Below are 21,719 nucleotides of genomic sequence, written 5' to 3' on the forward strand. Positions count from 1 at the left end.
ATGTACTAAAAGAAATAGAGTACTCATTTGATTTATCAGACTTGGCATAATTATTCAACAGTCAAATTTATATCAGCCTTGGCCCAAAAATTTAGGTTTTTCAATGAAAGGGAGCCTTACATGAAGATGTAATATTTTCCAGCAATTTTAAATTTGTGAATCTTTTTGGTTATAAATAATCTTTACATATGTATTGAATGTACTTTAAATGGAAAGAAAAGTCACAAACAACATATCATATTAGTTTAAAAGGGTCTTAAGCCAAGTAAGACTGGAAAAAAATCATGGTCAATTTAGGCCGTGCCACATATTTACATTAAAAAATACATATTGAGGCTATAAGAAATAAAAAATTGTGTCTTTTTTATCATTTCTATACTCATGTGACATGATTCAACAAATCTGAGCACAAAAAGGCTCTTGCAATTAACTTTTCTTACAGACAGTATGGTCTGATACAAAGATTTCTGCCTTTTTAATGAAAAACTTGAATGCAATTTTAGTCTCAACAGGCTTATATTTAAACCACTTGCTATCCTACAGAAGAAAAGAAAGATATTATGTGAGATGGAACAGGTACAATAGACATTGTAAAGTGCTTTTGATACAAATTTAGTGAGGTCTTTATTGTGGACTTCAAAATTTTATGTACCAAGAACCCCACTTTTGACTTCATCCAAACAGGGCGTTAGACAAGGGTCATTTATACAACACATTTTGTACATACTGTCTGAGATAATCTTCTTTTCTGTAGATTCTGAGTTCATAAACAAGTAAAAGAACTAGACAAAGTCATAGAAACACAAGTATTGACACATGAAAACCTGTCAGATAAAAAGTCAGGATGCCATGTATGCATCAATATTGAAAAAGCCTTAAAATGCCTATTTTGACCATAAAATGTCAAAATTGGTAATTTTTGCAGAAATTCTATAAAATAAAAGTTTAAATCCTTTAGTTTCATGCTATTTGACAAATTGAAACCACCAAATCATTTAGGGAAGTTGCAAAAGTACAAATTCTATATTTACAGACTTCACCTCTTAGGTCCGAGAACACAATTAATTCGTAGTGCATTTCTTTTAGAACATAAATGAAAATGAAAAAAATCCCACCTGCGCTTTCTCAATGAAATTTTTACAGTGTGTTGTACTACTTTTGGGACAAATTATATCAAAAATATAGAAAACTTCATCGCCTCTAACTCAAAATATAGACAATTTTGTGTTTAGGGTGTCTTGAAATCTTTTGACAGCTTCCGAAGTGCTAATTTTTAACCTTTTTCAGCTGGACCAAATCACTACTTTCCTGTAAAATTCTGGACCCAATTTTTTTTACAGTGTAGTTTCACCCCCTTACTTACAATTTGAGGCATTAAACATGGAGAAATAAATTTGGAAGGGGTATAAAAATTATTGGCAATTAACCCACTGTTAACACTAGGGACTATATTCGTGAACAACGAAAATCAAGGGACGACAATTGTGGTCTCGGACCACATTGCATGAAATTCCCCTAAAATGGATGGAAACCTTACATATGTTATAGAACTACAATTGTGATTAAGTTGGTGCATAATTGAAGACATAAAAATTATTTGCTACTTTTTAAGAATTTTGTAATAAGTTTCGTAAATGTTTTGTAACAGTTTGAACCCAATAATATGGACTTTCAGATTCAAAATAGGTTTTAAAAAATAATTGCCTGCACAATGAAAGTAATAGAACACTGCTTAGTCACCTATTTTCTTTCTAAATATATTTTTCAGAAAGTAAAACATGGCCTTTAATTACAGGACAAGTTCTAAATTCATAGATTTAAAAATTGAGAATGGAAATGGGGAATGCGTCAAAGTGACAACAACCCAACCATAGAAAAAACAACAGCAGGAGGTCACCAACAGCTAGGTCTTCAATGTACGGAGAAATTCCTGCACCCGGAGGCGTCCTTAAGCTGGCCCCTTAACAAATATATACTAGTTCAGTGATAATGAACGCCATACTTTGTTGTATCAAATTTTGCATATTTTCAAAATGTTTTTTAAAAACTAAATTAACTATAATGATTCTGTAAATGTTGCAAAGTTAGGCCAAAGAATTATTTGAAGATTCAGTGTTTCCAATGGTAAACTGTATCACCTCTTTTTTTCTTCAAAATGTGCACCTCAAAATTTATTTGTGCTAATCATGAATATGATTTAAAAGACCCACAATTTAAAGAAAAAGAAAAGAAAGATTAGAACCTTCAGACCTCAGGTCACATCATTATTTTCAAAATAAGGAGTTTATATCTTGTTATTTGTTGCCAATTGTTTAATAAATACAAATTCAAGGATACAAAATAAACTGGAAATGTGTTCATGGGACACAGATAAGCCCCAGTTTGCATATAAAATGATATAAAGGGACATAACTCAAGATCAGTAAAAGTGATGCTACCCAAATTCATATGTGATCTGAGTTTTGTGGTAGTTAGCATTAATTGTGTACATGTTTTATTCAAACTTGGTAATAAGCATTGTGAATAAGATTCATAAATCTTTGAATAGGTAAATAAACTCATCATAGATATCAGGACTAAATTTTGTAAATATACGCTAGACGCTCATTTCATCTTCAAAAGACTCATCAGTGAGGCTCAAATCCAAAAAAGTTAAAAATGCCAAATAAAGGATGAATTTGAAGAGCATTGAGGACCAAAATTCCTAAAAGTTTTGCCAAATAAATAAATTAATGTTAGAGAACAGAAACAAAGTTCAGGATTTACAGATAGAAAGGGGCGACAATTAATGCACCCTCTGGCGAAAGCATAAAAATACTGAACATCAGAACAAACTTCATACAGAACCATCACCAGCATATCTGAATATTTTGTTGAGTTAGCTGGACATTATACAAGAGGGGCATTATAATGAGGTTACATTCATGACAAGAAAACACTAAAATTTCTTGCCAAATGACTTTAACAATAATTTTTTGAGCAAGACAATAAAATGTTTACTTTCTTTTAAAAGATAAAAAAAAAACCAGTTAAATTTTGAAGAATCACATTAATTTTTTTCCAAAAAATAACAGGAACGATAATATCTTAGACCTCTGACGAATCAGGATAAGGATATTTTGACGAATAACAGTAAAGTTTTAACCAATTTGTTGCTAACGGTTGTAGAAAATAACCTTTTTGATGCTTGACAGTAAAGGACATTCCTCCCATTATACAAGGACACCAGTTGAACTTGATATTCTTTTACAGATTCAGCTGTATAATGTTGTCTGTTCTATGGTCGGGTTGTTGTTGCTTTGACAAATTCCCCATTTCCTTTCTCTGAATTTCATCTTTATTATTCTAGTTGATCAATCAAATACAAACCATCTCCTATCTCATTTCAATTTAATTGTGGTTGTCCTTATTCTAAATATGTCATGTAGAAATAGAACTTCATGATGAATTTATAATGTTTGCTTGTTTCAATATTTTTGATCCTGAAATAGTTCTAACAATTGACCCCTGAAATTTCATATCATAAAACATTACTATAAAAATCCTTTAAACATAAAATTTAACATACGGAAAATAAATATTTTGTTATTATCATAAAACAAAACTACTAAAGAATTCAATAATATGTTGAATTGATATTCTTATGGATATTTCAAACTGATTTAAAAAATAATAAAAAATTAAATATATCAAGGTCTGTCTCAATACAGAAATAAATTTAAAACAGGTAATATACATGTAATATATTCAAATTTATTCAATTTTATGCGCCATTTGTTACTTTTAAATGATAATAAAACTAAAGTACATGAGTTACATGTTTAGTTTTTTTACACTGAGTTTCCTATCACTAAGTCATTGCTCTATAACATGGACAAGGATATATCATGGATGTCAAAAATAAATCTTAAAGTTCTTAAAGCAAATGTCACCAAGTGAAAGAAGAAAAACTGAAATAGAAAATACTTGTCTGGAAGGTTGTTGAAGGGTCTAGATGCAGTCTGCACCAAAATCTTTTTTAACTACTAGTCTAAAGACCAATATTTTGACATTTTTCTTATTGGTCCAAACAAAATTTTGCAAAAACTTACTAGTCCTTACCAAATTTTACTAGTCTGGGGCATCGGACTAGTGGCTAACCAGGCAGAACATTTCACATGTTAACAATAAACTAAAGTATTGGACTCTTCTTACCCGTACAGACTGAACCACAAGATATTAACAGTGACATTGTTGGGGGGCAGAGGGCATGTCGTCCAAGTTGCCGAGCCCCCCTTTACTGGATCAACATTATTGTATATAAAGACATTTTTTTCCTATTCCCTTGCCAAGTTTGGGATCCCCAATTTTTTTTTTTATCAAATTCTGTATCTCTATCTGAATAAGTTATTTATGTATATTATAATTGATCTTTCTTTATTTGTTTAAAGAAAAAAATATATGAAAATCAACTGATTTACCTAAATTGTTTCTAAAAAAAACCCCTCTCCTCCCCAACTAAATCAAAGGTAAAATAAAAAGCAGGAATTATTTCTAGGAGGGATTGAAAAAAACTAATCGCCCCACTTCACAAACATGAACCTATAAACTGTTCTTTTCATTATTCAATCTGCTACTTATAATCTTCTTATTGCTAAATATATGACATTGTGCTATAAATAGACACAAGTTTCAATTTATATTCAATTTGAGTGCAGATCCCACTGTTTTTAATATCCCTCAAGCTTAATCTGCGTGAATTGCCATCTTCTATGAAGGCCCATTGAAATCAATCCTCTCTTTCATATAAATAATGTAATCTCGTAAAAAAGTGAAAAACTCATTTACAATAATCAACTTTCAAGTACAAAAAATTAAAGTCGATAACAATTTGCACTTTTATTCTGAATACATGATGAATACATAGGGAATTAAAAGTCTGGAAAGGCTGACGTCAAATATTTTCTATTTAAGGAAGTAAAAACTTCATATTAACTATGCATGGTTGGCTCGTAATATGTCTGACTGGTAACAGCTTGGATGTACTTATAATCAATAACATACTGTCAAAGTATTGTAAACCAGGAGTAAGGTTTAATATTGCTTTAATCAGCAACATGCATTCAATCCATATGAAATTGTTGATCCGTTCCGTATCCAAGGCTATTGATAGGTACTTTGATTAATTTAGAGTGTAGATGTCTTTGAATGTCACTAGGACTTTTCAGGGATCCGTAAACCTAAAAATCTTTAATCAGACTATGAATTAAAATATCTTATTATCAGAAATATGTAGTGAAACATTCAAATATATATTATCCCTGATGAGGTTGAAGTAATAGATGATTAAGAAATAATTCATGGGGGCTTGAATATATCGTGATTTTACCATGGGTTGGCCCTTTATGACAAATATTTTACCCTGAGCGATAGCGAGGGGTAAAATATCGGCATAAAGGGACAACCCGTGGTAAAATCTAGATATATTCAAGCCCCCATGAATTATTTCGATTCTAATAGGTCTAATACGGCAATTCTTTTGGATCAAAGCGCTCTAGGTGGAGGCAAATATTTTCCATTCCAATAAATAAACGCACTATTAAATTGGCGTAAAAGAACGGAGCAAACTTAAATAGTGACATGCTTAAACTATTTAAAATAACGTATATAGATAGATTTTATTTAATTTAAATGATAATTTACTTATTACTCTTAAATGTTTCAACAAATGTGGCTTATAACACATTTTAGCATCGTTTGTTTACGTTTCCATGTTGTGATGATTTTCGGATTTAAAAGCGTGTATTTTCCCGTAAAATGCTCATATTCTAACGTCATTGTTTTATGACTCGCGAAACTCATTCATAAAAAAGCATATGACGTGGGAGTATGATCGGAACAGCCCATGCAATATATTCAAATTTTACCACGGGTGTGTACTCAAAGCGTTTGAAGGACGTCATGTTAGAATTTTAATTATAGAATATCATATTCACCAGGGTAGCAGGTTCAGGTCAATATAACTTGTTTTCCCCCATTTTGCTCATAATAATCTTAGAGTATAAAGCTTTAATTTGAGACTAAACTTTGTTCTAATCTTTGCTTATATACTTCCTGACCTCATAGGTAAGCTTCAGGCATCAACAATGTTACCAGACATTTTTTGTAGGTTTTCCTTTAGAACTGCACTTGATTAAATTCGACAAATAAGAAGACAAAAAAAATTTCAATGAAAAAAGGCAAATCTATTTCTGACCAATTTCTGGCCAAGCAAGAGACAATTTTTTCCCTTAACAGAATATTTTTGTTAAAACAACAAGTTGTCTTCACAGAAAAATGTTAATTTATTCATGTCAGATTGATAGATCTGGTAAGAGTACAGATTTCATCAGACCTTTCAATTACATATTGCAGTTCAATTATTAAAAAATTGAGTACTTTTTTTTTGTAAATTTATTGGGTGTAAAAGCCTTGATCAAAGTGATTTTGTATGAAGCGGGAAACCGCTTTATATGAATGTGCACACGATCAATGTTTTTTCAACCCTATAATATTACTATTAGAAGCATTCAATACTTATATTTACTTTTTTTTTGCTACAATCATGAAAACACAATTTCTATTAAGTTTTTCTTTTAATTTCCTGTGCATTCTATTGTTGAAGTTAATGTGTCTTCAATTCCAAATGAAAGTTCATTTCAGAATGACACAAGATTGCTGTTAGCCAATCAAAATAATGAATTATATTGAAACAAACATGTAACGTAAGTATTCAATAATAAATCATATGATCTTCACTTGTCAGTGTGACTCCATTTTCCATAATACATCTTAGAACTTTTTTCCATGATTAAATCTTCATATTCAAATAATTGCATGTACATATTATATATAGCTGGTAACTGCTTGCTCAAATTCTTGCAAACAGGTAGAAATGCACTGTTAATGAAGCCTTTAAAAAAAAAATTCTGTTTGTTCTTGTTGAGTTGGGCTTTTCTTCTGTCTTTCTAAGAGGACATATCACTCGTTATGACACTCATCTATGAGACTGGATGGGTACCAGTGACAGTAAACCAGCAGCTTACATCAAAATGATCTACAAACAAATACAAAATTGTCCTACCTTTGCTCTGTGTTTGAAATCCAGACTTTGAGCTGTGTCCCTGCTGTGATTACTATGTCTTTGTTCCCTGACTCAGCATATGACAGTGACAATATTCTACCAGTATCTTCATCGTCCAGCGTGGTCATGTAAGTCTCTTCAGGTAAGTATCTCACTGGAAACAAGGAAGATAAGTGTAAGGTTTAACCAGATGCTCCACAGGGCGTAGCTTTATACGACCGCAGAGGTTGAACCCTGAACGGTTGGGGCAAGTATGGACACAACATTCAAGCTGGATTCCGCTCTAAATTTGGATTGTGATTAAATAGTTGACACAGCATAGGTTTCTGACACAGAATGAATGTATTCAAATGAACTTAAAATTTTTGTTTTCTCTTAGAGCAATTCACTATGCTGTTGAATATTAATCCTCTCAAAAAAATGTTTGAAGAAATTTTCTTTTTATTTATGAAATTTCAAATGAGAAAATTGAACCCAATTTTTTAATCACATCCCCCTTATTCCAAAACTAATTTCAATTCAAATATTCTAATGGAGTTTGCACCAATTACTACTCATTTAAATACATCATAAAATATTAAGATGTAAAAAAACTGCTTCCCAAGAGAAAATAAATCTGGAATTCCACTGGAATCCCAGCTGGAATTTTGATGGGATTCCAAGTGGGATCCCACCTAATTCCACCGGGATAAAATTTCGGGAATCCCGCCAAAAGTCCGGGATTTCCGATGTAAATCCCGGTTGAAATATACTGGGATCCCACTGGGATATTGTGGGAATTCAATTGGGATCCCACTGGGATAAAATTTCGGGATTCCCGCTAAATAAGCGGGATCCCGATGTTAATCCCAGTGGAAATATACTGGGATTCCCGGAGAAAAAAGCGGGATCCCAAAAATAAATACCAGCAGGATATACATGCACCAATTCAAATTGCACTGCCACTGGGATTCCTGGGTTATTTATGCAAAAGGATACATGTCATGTTTTCCTTTCTGTTAATCAATTTGCTGTCTGTACGTCCAACTAAAGTTGCTGAGTAAATTATGGTAACTGGAATATCTGCATGCAATCTGTTTCGTTGGCAGCTCCATTTAAAAAGATCAGTATATCCCCTAAAAGTATGAAAAAAATCCACAAAGAATCATTTGTTCAATACGTTTTGAAGCAACAAATTCAATAGAAATATTATTGAATGTTAATGTTTATAGAATACAGTAGATTGGAAGCTAGTCCAAATAATTATGAAGTCTCGGAAGGTTATTTTAATCTTTTTGCAAATTAATTACCCTTCCCCCTTTTTTCATCCCCTGACGATAAATAACTATATAATAGCGACTTATTAACATAAACACAACTGAATTAAATTTTGTCATACCTACTATTTATGCCTGTTATGTGACAAGTTAACAAGTTTATTCATTGTATATATGTTAAAAATAAATACGTCTGAGTCAGAATTTTTCAGTTTATCTTTCAAGACTTTCTGATGTTGATTTGCTCAGATAAAAACCATACAAATCATACTTCCTCAATTATTTATATTTATATTCATTATATGCACATATACACATGTTTAATTAAATTATTAATGCACTTATCTGAAAACATCATCTTCGTCCTCAATGTCCATAATTCAGCGTAAACAAATTTTGATGACGTTTTTACCAGTACACAAACGTCGACGTGACAATCTCGCCCCAAATTATATCGGCCAAGTTGATCTGTCTCCGTAACGGTATTATAAATAAATTAAAGTTATCGCATAAAAGTATTAATTACTGGCCAGTTTTTACTAAATATAAGAAAGGAATACTTTAGTAATCGGCATCTGGTGCATGCGGATAAGATAGTGGCTCCATTATTTAGGACAGTATTTTCTTGGGTCGAACTGTTCAGTACAATTGAAAACAAAGCACGTGGTCATCATTTTTTTTTTTTACTTTTTACATAAGCTTTAAGAAACCAACGTTTTACGACGTCAGTCATTATCTTATCATTGATACCGGATGACAACTAATAGAAACGCACTTATGAGAACTTGGGGAACATTAGAAACGCCGAAGCTTGTCTGGCAAAACACCCGTTGACATTTCCTCGGACGACTTGTCATTATATCGCGAAAATCTCGGCATTTTTCTGACTTATAAATATCTGTCAAACTGGATATTATGTGACACTTAAATGTGATTGGCTTCACCTGACAGCTTTGGTGTCATACACATTGTTAATTAACACCAATAACCTATACTTGATGTTTAATATTAGAGACATATGTATACACAAACAAAACACTTGCATATTTTCAACAACATAAATTAATTATGGTTCATACAATTTCCCGTTTTAACTAGACTGGGATCCCAGCATCAGAAAATTTTCCCGATTGGGATCCCGGCTTTAAACAGTTCCTATTGGGATCCCAGTGTCGGATATTTATCCCGTTTCATCTATACTGGAATCCCGGCTTCAGACATTTATCCCGAATGGGATCCCAGTTTCAGATATTTATCCCGAATGGGATCCCGCTTCCAGATGCTTATCCTGGCTTATCCCGACAATTTCACCGGGATTGCATTGGGATCCCGATCGATCCCGTTTTCGTTTTCTCTTGGGTTGTTATCACTGAATGGTAAAGATTATTTAAATTTATCAGTTGGTAGTAAAAAGTGAATATACATTGTATATTGTATATAACAAAGATTTAAGTTGATTCTGGACAAAGAAAGATAACTCCAATTAAAAAAAATTCTTGCAGATATTTCTTGCTTACTATACTGGACAAAGAAAGATAACTCTTAATTAAAAAAAATTTGCTATTTCACAATGTTGTGAAATTAGATATTTCTTGCCATTGCACAATACTGTGCAATTGAAAAGACTTGCTATTGCACAATACTTAATATAATAATTTAAGATCCTGATTTGGACCAACTTGAAAACTGGGCCCATAATCAAAAATCTAAGTACATGTTTAGATTCAGCATATCAAAGAGGCCCAAGAATTTAATTTTTGTTAAAATCAAACTTAGTTTAATTTTGGACCCTTTGCACTTTAATTTAGACCAATTTTAAAACTGGACCAAAAATTAAGAATCTACATACACAGTTAGATTTGGCATATCAAAGAACCCCAATTATTCAATTTTTGATGAAATCAAACAATGTTTAATTTTGGACCACGATTTGGGCCAACTTGAAAACTGGGCCAATAATCAAAAATCTAAGTACATTTTTAGATTCAGCATATCAAAGAACCCAAAGGTTTCAATTTTTGTTAAAATCAAACTAAGTTTAATTTTGGACCCTTTGGACCTTAATGTAGACCAATTTGAAAACGGGACCAAAAATTAAGAATCTACATACACAGTTAGATTCGGCATATTAAAGAACCCCAATTATTCAATTTTGATGAAATCAAACAAAATTTAATTTTGGACCCTTTGGGCCCCTTTTTCCTTAACTGTTGGGACCAAAACTCCCAAAATCAAGACCAACCTTCCTTTAATAGTCATAAACCTTGTGTTTAAATTTCATAGATTTCTATTTACTTATACTAGCGCTATGGTGCGAAAACCAAGAAAAATGCTTATTTGGGTCCCTTTTTGGCCCCTAATTCCTAAACTGTTGGGACCGAAACTCCCAAAATCAATACCAACCTTCCTTTTGTGGTCATAAACATTGTGTTTAAATTTCATTGATTTCTATTTACTTTAACTAAAGTTATTGTGCTAAAACCAAGAATAATGCTTATTTGGGCCCTTTTTTGGCCCCTAATTCCTAAACTGTTGAAACCAAAACTCCCATAATCAATCCCAACCTTTCTTTTGTTGTCATAAACCTTGTGTCAAAATTTCATAGATTTCTATTAACTTAAACTAAAGTTATAGTGCGAAAACCAAGAAAATGCTTATTTGGGCCCTTTTTGGCCCCTAATTCCTAAAATGTTGGGACCAAAACTCCCAAAATCAATACCAGCCTTCCTTTTATGGTCATAAACCTTGTGTTAAAATTTCATAGATTTCTATTCACTTTTACTAAAGTTAGAGTGCGAAAACTAAAAGTATTCGGACGACGACGACGACGACGCAGACGACGACGCCAACGTGATAGCAATATACGACGAAAATTTTTTCAAAATTTGCGGTCGTATAAAAATGTTACTAGTGGCTACTTAGTTTGTGATACAAAATTTCTGTGAATTTAAAAATATTGTAGAAATGTCAATTGTTCTCTGGTTTATTTCTTATCATAAAATACTTTTCTAGACAATTTTGACAATGGTAAAATACTATAACTCTGAACAAATTTGTCATTTTCAAAATCTCAAAACTACATACAATAACTTTGCAAATCCACAAAAGTAAACTTCACTTATGAATGAAAAAGAACAATTCCCAATTCCAGGACTTTCTAAAGACAAAAAGAATACAAAATGCTATATATCCTGTGACAACTTTTTAAAACATTTAGAATATATATAATGAAATATTGCAAAACTACATGTGTATACAGCCCTCAATTTAGGCAAAAACAGTCGCCTGAGCAAGCTATAAAGCCTGCAGGCGACCTTAATTTCATTGTAGGTTGCCATTTGGCAACAAGTATTATTTGAATCTGGCGAGAAATTCTGTATAATCAACCTGCCTCCGGTTATATTTTATTAAGATATATTCACAGTGCTTAAATGTATTCTAAATTGTATGCTAAATCATGAATATGATTCCAAGCATTTCTAATCTTAAAAGGGTTTAAAAAGCGCTTAACATAACTGAGAATTCAAGTGTTTGATGAAGTGTTTCGGGGCCAATACATCATGGCAGATAAAAGCATGTTGCTGTCCGCATTTTCTATACAACTACACAAAGCAATGATGTTTCACCAGCTAAGAAACAAAAAGAAGGGGCAGAGTTCCCCTCTAGAAACTCCAGGCTTCTGAAGAGCCAAGTACATCTTCTAATGTTATGATTAAGTGTAAAATCGCGGCAACAAATTCAAGGGGAACTGGAAAATTTATAAGCTGGCTAAATGAATAAAAAGAGTTCTCCTTGCTGATCAATAATGAATTTGAAAATAAAATGAGCTGCAAATTTTGCAAGGGCCTTCCTGATTTAGCTGACCAATCAGATTTTATTGAGGGATCTAAATGATTTAAAAAGGAAACCATTAAGATTCATAAGGAATGTTCAAAGCTTTTTTAAGTAGTCTTCGGTTTGAGCCAAGGCTCCGTGTTGAAGGCCGTACTTTAACCTATAATGGTTTAATTTTTAAATTGTTATTTGGATGGAGAGTTGTCTCATTGGCACTCACACCACATCTTCCTATATCTATTCATTAGCTCTACTGACTAGACTTTCATAACAAATGGCGACCTGAAACTATTTCCTAGCTACTAAAATTTTGAATTGGCCACTGACATTTTATATCTGATGGGCAAAAGGCAACCTGGTCTTTAAACCTACTTTGAGGGATGGTATAGTTAAAACAGTTTATGTCAGGTCACCTCTAGAATGACAGTAGAGCCCTAATTTAAACTACTATAGGAAGAGACCAACTTCATTAAGCCACATCTCCTCTGAAACTATACAAAGTCAGAAATATTTGTGAAATGACGTAGAAAGGTAGTGTTTTGTACTTCCTAAATTTGTCTTTGAAACAAAATAACCCAATTGATCTGTGTCTTATACACTTTCACACAAGCTCAGTCAATATACAGCCCACAAAAATTAAAAACTTTCAAATATTTCAAGACACTTGCCCAATTGTACCTCATGTTCACAGGCATTTTCTAATAATGTATAAATTATATAAAATTTTAGTAATTTTTCAATGTTTTTTTATAATATATATATATATAAGTGAGGAAACAGATCAGTGTGGATAGTATGTTTGGATGTTTGACAGTGTTTTGTATGACAAAAGAAGTTCTATGCTTTCCCCATAGGGTTCTTTATTATTAACTGTGTTGCATAATATGACAACCAACCTGAGCTTTAGGAGAGTTGTATATTTAGTTTTTTTTATAATATACTATACCATTTACATATCCTGCTCCATTATCTAAACTGTAGGCAGACGACACCATAATGTTACCATGGCAACTAATACTGTCTGTGATACCAAAGTCTTCACTGTGGTTTATGAGTTTATGGACCAGTCCTTAAAAAAATAAAATGGTAAAATCAATTCATGCACAGCAACAGCTACAAAAAGAAGGAATCAGAATTCTTTAGAAAACTTTCATCAGTTTGGAAAGGAGTAAGTCTGGTAAGTACCGATTTTTGGATCTAGTTTCATGTTTATCTTACGAAAGATTTTGACCACTTTTTAAACACTTAAGTGTCTATTTTATTTGAATCAATTAGAAAAAAACGCACCGATTCAAGCTGAAATATGAAAAATCTACCAAATACGCCGAAAAATGTTTTTTGTCAAAAATGAAAGTGGCCGCATCCATGTTCTTCCTCAACCTTTATATAATGTTATGTTTTATCATAAAATTCAACTTACATTTCAATATAAAGGATGAACACGAATGCGGCCATTTTCGTTTTACACGAAAACTGTCTAAAATTTAACTAAAATGCTAGAATTGTGAAGATTTTAGTAATTCAGCATGACTTGATGGTGCTAGTACCCAATATATGTGCATTGTATTGTCAAAATCAGCCTGAATTTATGTAGCAGAAGCATTCTACTGTCCAATGAATAACTAAAAGTTTACATATTAACAATTTTGTAAATTGTTATATTTTGGGGCCAAAAAGGTAGGGTCTAACTGGACCTTCTCCTTTTCAATCTAATTAAAATTAGTTCTCCGCACTTGCTTCTCACTATACAAAAACAGGACTAATTTTAATTAGATTGGGAATTTTTTGGCAGAATTTGTTCATAATGCTATAACTTTTCTAAATTTGAAGAAACTTTCTTCTGCCTCCACAGTTCTTCATAAATCGTAGGGGTCTAAGGTATTGGTTTTATTCTACCATATTACAAAAATTCTGCATTGTGATGGAAACCCAGTTCTAGTAAAAACATTCCAATTGTCATCATCAGTCAGAATCATTAAAAATTTGTTCATTAGCTTTTCTTAATTGGTAGGGGGTATTCACATTCCAAACTATATAGGTATAGGAAGATGTGGTGTGAGTGCCAATGAGACAACTTGCCATCCAAATAACGATTTAAAAAAGTAAACCATTATAGGTCTATTAGTCTATTAGATTATACTGCACCATAAAAGGATTTGAATTTAGGCCAAAAAAATCTATAAAGTTCCAAAAAAATAGTTTCAATCAAATCTTTGAAATATGCCATGTATATAATATAATAGGTTTTGAAATTGTAAAATATTTATGCTGCTCTGTTTAAGAATGTACATTTAAAAATTATATACTTCTACGAAACAAATAAGGATTACATGAAGGTTAAAAATGCTCACAAACAGGTCTAACATTTTTAAAGTGCCTGTCTCCAGTAAGGAGCCTGAAACTTAGTGGTTTTCCTTGGTTCGTATTGATCATATTTGCTTTTCTTTTAAAATATTTGTTAAATTACAATGAATTAGGTCTTTAGTTTTCTTGTTTTAATTTATTGCTTCACATCTTTTATGAGGATGGGAGTTTTTAATGACCTTGACACGCTAAACAGCCTCAACACTTGGTACACATTTTCTGAGCCATTTGCATTTAGTTTTTTTTCTAGGAAAATTACAGAATTTAAATTGCTGGCTCAGCTAGATCGCTCAATGACACTAGTTTTTTCTGACCTATTAATAAACCCAGTTATTAAATCAATTTTAGTACACTTATTAAAACTAAACAGGTCAGGCTTGTCAACTGATGTTGATTGTCAATCTGTTAACCAAATGTTTTTTTCTTAAGTATTACTATGTGAACTCATAGAAAATAGAATTTATTGAAAGAAATGAAGCAGCATCATCGATATTCATTTAGAATTTCAGTGCATAAATGTTAGGTGTTTTAATTATCCCAGGTCCTAACACTGATATTGTTAAATAAACTATGAAATATGCAATCAATTCCAAAGCCATTGAGGATAGACCATATAAGAAACAAAATCTATGGTCCTAAAAAAAGCATGCAATCTTATAGAAAAAAAATCAAGGTAGCTGAAAGTGACATTAAACATCTAAAAGCATACTATACAGAAGAAAATTTTGCACTACAGGACAACTGAAAAGTGGACATGATATCTTCAAGCTATTAAATTACCGTGAAAACCTTTTAAATTGCATTTATGAATTATCAGGAATATTTTTGATTCCACAATTATTATATTCAATTCAAAGTTTTTGCAAAATTAAGCTTCTTATTACAGTCACAATAAAGAACCTTGATGAGTAAGTTTTATTTCTGTTGTGATATAAAATAATCTAGAGTCAGTTTAGTACAGTATATATAGACAAAAGATTATATTAATATTAGACCAAGTCAAAGTATTTAGTAATAATATATTCAAAGTAACATTATTTCACTTTTGACAATATTTTTGTAAAGAAAATAATATGTTTAATACTTCAATATTCTAAACTTGACATTTATAGAGTAAATTAATTCAGAGAAAAAAAAAAGTAATAAATCTAAGGATATATTTATTTTTAATTCGTACTTATTAAACCTATCTATAATAGGGTCTAAGGACTTTCTAATTAACTGTTGGGTTATTTGCATTTTAATTAAAGTATGAAACACATTATTAACTAATCAACAAGGAGGTCTCATTGGGGGGCTCCGATCCTTGATCCCGCTTAGTGTTTTTTGTCAGATTCCCGTATCCGGCTTACACTATGTACGCAAGCAATTCTCATTTTTTTGTCATTTCCCAGGTCCCGCAAGACCTCATTTCCTGTTTTCACGACAAAATAATTTGATTTTCACGTTTCACGCTTACGAAAAATCTGCAATCCCGCGTCACGCTTAGACCCCAATGAGACCCACTCATAAACAACCATACTTATTTAAAAGCAGTCAAAACCTAAGAGTGTAATTTGCATCTGAATATTGTCTGTTTTTTTGGGAAACACACTGAGTTATTTTTTTTTATTAAATGTGCTTGTACTGAACGAAATGCAGCACTAAATTCATTTTTCCCAATCTTGAAAAATGCAAATGTTTAGTGTGTATGTTTATTGCACATTAGCTAGAGGTATAGACATGATAGAGGGAAGGTGGAACCAAGTTAGGAACCTCTAGCCTCTAGTTGTGTGTGGCTTTTTTAAATTTGGGTTTATTGGTTTTTTTCAGAGTTAACTCAAGGGGGGCGTCCATTTTGCTGAACTAATGTACATTATTGTCTAGGGGCCAGCTGAAACTGCCTTTAGGTGTTTGATTTTCTCTCTGCATTGAAGACCCATTGGTAGCCTTTGGCTGTTTTCTGCTCTTTGGTCAGGTTGTTGTCACTTGAAACGTTTTCTATTTTCAATTCTATTTCATAATTGAATATTTTAAACAAATCATTTATACTACATGTTACATATACTTGATACCTGAATAAGCCTTACTGCTTTTAATTCAGGAAATTGAGAATCAAGAAGTGTTTTATTTTCATCGAAATTTAAACAAATAAATTCAGACACCACACATTATATGCACAGTGGTTATTATCATATAAAACAACACAATCAGGTTTGGAAGGTCAATGGTCAACAGATACAATCTGACATTTATTTTTATACATGTACCATATTTTATAGTATATAAAAGCAACAAGATTGTTTGGCTCTATAAATAAAGTAGAGTTCCACAATAACATAATGTTGTAAAGATTTGATAAATATTCCCGTTAAAATTCAGAAGAATAATGAATGGTTGCTGATGAATAACAGAAAAGGTTACAATGATCAAAATAAATGACCCTTCACTGCAAAGCAGGATGTTATATGACAGTACTTTTCATAACCACATCCTTGAAATAGCAGGCCTTACAAAAATGATGACCACACAATACTAAGTAAACTATTTTGTAATATAATTACTTAATGAACCTACGTAAGAGAGAATGTGTCATATACCTACTTATACTGATGATACAAAAATATGTCACATTAAAACTGTATACCTTCTAATGTTAACAAGAACATTCTTTTTTTTGTGTATTTATTGTATTATACATGTAAGTGTGGTTTTAAGGTGGGGCAGATTTGCAAACCCCCTTACTTTGTCCTGGCATCACTAAGACATTGAATTAAGTAGTTTCTAAAATTTCCATTTAGATCTCTAAATAAGTCGAAACAGAATTTCAGTATTTGACTAATAAAGATTTGGATTCCACTCTTTACTAAAAGTTAATATATTAACTGAGTTTCTTCATATCCCGATAATTTGGAATTTCAAATTTTGAAATTATATTGGAGTACAATACCTTTTTATGTACTCAATTTAAATGGTATAACCTTGCAGAAATATTTGTCCTTTACAAATGAAACCTTGTCTAAAGTAATATAATATCCTTATTAAGATTTCTTTGAAGGACATGATCTTGACACTAGAATGTCAAGGGGTGTATTCTTTATTTCTCGTAGATTTCAATACCAAATACAATATCAGTTTCAAAATTCAAGGTCTTTATTTAAATTTCTTACAATATTTTTTTTAATTTCATAAAGTAAAATTCCTTAGTACTTATTTTCCTTTTACGTTATAAGTACATCAAGTAATACTTCTCTCTTCCTAATAAAAAGTTCTTTTTATGGGACATTTAAAAATCTTTTATGAATTGAAAAGAACACTTTAAACCTTTCAAGGTTAAAGATATTCACACATGACATAGATTTTATGAAATGACATAAAGAAAAAATCTTCTGATTTAAATGACATTTATTTTAAGGTTTTCACATCGTAAATAGATTTTCTTAGACATTCAACTATTTAAAACATTCTTTTTGCGTGTATATATGAGTAATAAACCATGCAGTCAAGCATGAAGGACAAAATCCAAATTTACGTGAAGTGGGTCTAGTACACGTAAACTGAAGAATTAAATAAAAATCATTCTTTGTATAATAGAGAATGTTTAAATTTTACTTGATTAGTTAAATTCAAGCTTAAAATTTTATACACAATTGTAAAATAAAACAAAGCATTTTAAATGCAAACCATATTATAATGAAATAAATTAGTTTTTGCAGATTAATTTCCTCTGAAAAAAATTGAGTACATGCACTTATTGAAAAAGGAAATACAATCATTTGGTAATAGCATTTTTCATGGGAGTTAAACTTTGGATTTCTTAAACCAAACATCCTTTGATGTTTTTTCTTCATTATATTCTGGTTCTTGAATACAATCTTCTTAAACAAACAAATCTTTGCAAAGGGATATTTTTTAGACTTAATGAGGGAAACTATACCCCAGTCAAAACTTTTCTAATTAACAACCAGAGCCTTTGACATAACACTACAACTAACTAATACATGGTAGTAGTGTAAAATGTACCTTGGTAAGCAAAAATACTTCATTCATTTACATATTTTATACACTTTTTCTATTTAGCTGAATTTTGTCTCTGATGAGCTTAGATATGGTAGAAATAAACTTCGTACGCCAAACAACAATCACTCTTTCATTGTGACGTCAAATTTTTGAAATTGTGATTTCATAGTTTACAGGAAATTGTTTGGATTTACATACTGTCAGACAAGTGTATATATATATCTACGTTATCGATGAAGCACATGCAACGAGTCCTATATTTTAAACCAATCTTTCAGTATTGGCCAAGTTTTATTAGACCTTACCGGACATTCTCTCCATTTAATTATGGGACTTCACTGAAACAAAGACCATTTTTACCAGTCATTTTTGTCGATTTTCATTATAAAAAAATTGGAGATATACTGGACATTTGCTCCAATTGAGTAACCTTTACCGTACAAACGCAATTTTACTAATAAATTTCTAATTTCCAATGGACCTTCAGAATAACTGGTCAATAGTGAATAGACATGATAGAATGCATAGATCTTCTACCTGTTATTTGTACATGCAGTACACATTCTGCTAAGGACAACATGGAGTTGTCTTGAGTACAAACAGCACTAGTATAACTTGTTTGGTCTATGGCTCATCAGTCCATATACTGATCAAAACAACATGTTGTTAAGTATGCACAGAACTAATATAACTTTGGCCAAATTCTAAATGCGGTAATTTAAGCAGAAAAGAACCAAATGTATATCTTAACATCTCATAACATAGATATAAGAAGATTTAAAAGTATATTTAATCATGTACTGTAAATTCAGAAATTATTGTGAGGTTTTTATTATTGCGAAAAATGCGACAGAGCAACAAGAGCTATAATTTAAACTCAGATTTTGAAATGTTTTATATGAATTAAACAGGATTTTTCTCAAAATCATAATAATTAAAATCGCATTTAAGTCCGAAATGACAAAATCACAATAATAAATGCATGCAATAATTTCTGAATTTACAGTACATTATATATAGTTTTTGAAAAAAATCCATTCTAAGCCCTTTGGAATGTCTTTTTTTTGTATTTAGTTAGAATAAGGGAAGATTTTTAGAATCAGGTCAATGCCTTGCATATGGATTTTTTTTTTTTTAATAAAAATAGACTTTCTTGTGATCATTTTAAAAGTCAACAAAAATATCAAAATTTAAATAAAATATAATAATACCTATTAGCAATATTTAAAAAATAAAATTACCAAATTATCTTTTTGATGTTGAAAAAAATGTGTTTTTCCTGGCCGACCTTCCTTTTTTGACAAGTACAGTCAGGTTAAATATTTACTGAACTCTGAAGCTTATTTTAATAGACGATTTACATACTTTAAAAATCGGTTTAACCTTATCACACCAGATCGACTTTTTGTGAATGTCAAATCCCACATAAAATATAGCACATGATTGATTCACTTAAAAATTTATTTATGATAAAGGATTTAAAATAAAAATATAAATAGATTTGCTGTTGAAACTTTATAACTTTTTGAGCCATAAATTTGTGTTCTTTTTTCAGAAGTGTTCAATCATAATAGGCCAATCCAGAACCTCAGTGAACTAGTCTACAAGTTCAGAGAACTATAAATCTCCCATTTTAACTGTTTTTTTGAAGGAATTTTAGTTTTGATTTGTCTTTTTGTGTCCAAATATAACATGACATAGATTTATTAAGAAGAAATGCTGACCCATTTACCAATTAAAATGAAAAAATGATAAATTATGGTAAAAATGAAAAAAAAAGAGAAAAAATATGGTAAATATGTCACCCTGAAATTCAAAAATAAATTTCTATATAAACTTAAAATATGAAACTGTGTCATGTGTGTTTTTGCATATTCATTCACATGCAAAACTCCTTATTATACAATTACTGTCTTTTGATGAGGTAAATGTGTGGTTTGATTGACTTTTGAAAAACAGATCTTCATTCAATCATTGAGGGCAACAGCGGAAGTGAATGACAGGTTGTTCAATGTCAATTTAACCACATATTTACAGAAACATAGAGACAGAATTGTTTTACTTGTTTAAATTGTTCCGAAAGAGAAAAATATGTTTTCAATTCCAGTTATTTACAAAAAAACAATTGTGCGTCACACATTTTAATGTTATTATACACGTAAAAGCATGAAACTTTTAACCCAGTGAATATTCCTTTTAAAAAAAAAATTAAAATCAAATTCATATAGAAAACCCTACTTAAATTCAATCAATATGGAATATTAAAACACTATACAATTAAAGAAAAAAAATCACAGCCAACTTATCAAGAAATTGTTATTACCCTAACACTGGACACTTTTAATTTACAAAACACTCATTTGCAAATCCGCCGCTGCCTCAAACAAGAGCTACAATATCATGTATATAACCAAAATGTGCGGAATTACATGGGATTCAATAATTTTATTGGTTTTCTACTGTTACTATTATATTTATTTTGCTATTTGATTTATAAAAACATGGGATTTTCAATATTCCATGTGACAGGGCAAAATCCCATGGGATTGACCATTATCCCATGGGATTTTGGTTAAACCCTTTCACTAGCCTAAGCTTTAAATCTTGTTGTAAATAGTGAATACATTCACAGAACTATCTAATCTTTGTAGAAATGGTTTCAGTTAATTTCAAAAAATTTCCAAAATTCTTCTAGAAAAAGTTTACCTTTTCTCCAGTCTAGCACTTTAACATTTGTTCCATCATCCCCATAATATATTAAACCATCTCTAACATCAAAACCACGAATATATCTCTGTGTTAAATGTCCATTGTTCTCTGATCTTATATTTTCAGACACAAATAAACAAATGATTTGATCATCTTGAAGTTTATGTACAGAAATAACTCCCTCAGCAGAGCAACTAAATATGGTACCATTCACAACCTGAAATATAAAGGGAAAACACTGACTTAAGATATTACCAAATTTTTTTTTCTCATCAAATATGCATGTGCTCATGTGTACATAGACATATTAAGAGTATTTGGTACTAAAATTCAGTGGATATAGATTTATTGTGGATAATGCAGTCTTGGTAGGGCAGATGTCTTAGTATATCTAGGTACTGTGGATTCATTATTATTCGTTGAATACCAATTTTCGTGAATTTCGTTGGGACAGG

At 31.1% G+C, this 21,719-nt stretch overlaps 1 protein-coding gene across 1 annotated transcript in view; it reads right to left on the minus strand.

Annotated features, from left to right (window-relative positions):
- The window catches only part of LOC134693151 (uncharacterized), a 108,677-nt gene that overhangs the window by 66,686 nt on the left and 20,272 nt on the right, over positions 1-21,719 (minus strand). Inside the window, exons 9-11 of the mRNA XM_063553858.1 lie at positions 21,262-21,481; positions 13,139-13,261; positions 7,103-7,256 (exon numbers count right to left, since the gene is read on the minus strand). Of these exons, the coding sequence (XP_063409928.1) occupies positions 7,103-7,256; positions 13,139-13,261; positions 21,262-21,481 (497 nt within the window). The remainder of the gene's footprint in view (positions 1-7,102; positions 7,257-13,138; positions 13,262-21,261; positions 21,482-21,719) is intronic.

This window comes from Mytilus trossulus, chromosome 12 (assembly GCF_036588685.1).
Source record: "Mytilus trossulus isolate FHL-02 chromosome 12, PNRI_Mtr1.1.1.hap1, whole genome shotgun sequence".
Taxonomy (NCBI): domain Eukaryota; kingdom Metazoa; phylum Mollusca; class Bivalvia; order Mytilida; family Mytilidae; genus Mytilus; species Mytilus trossulus.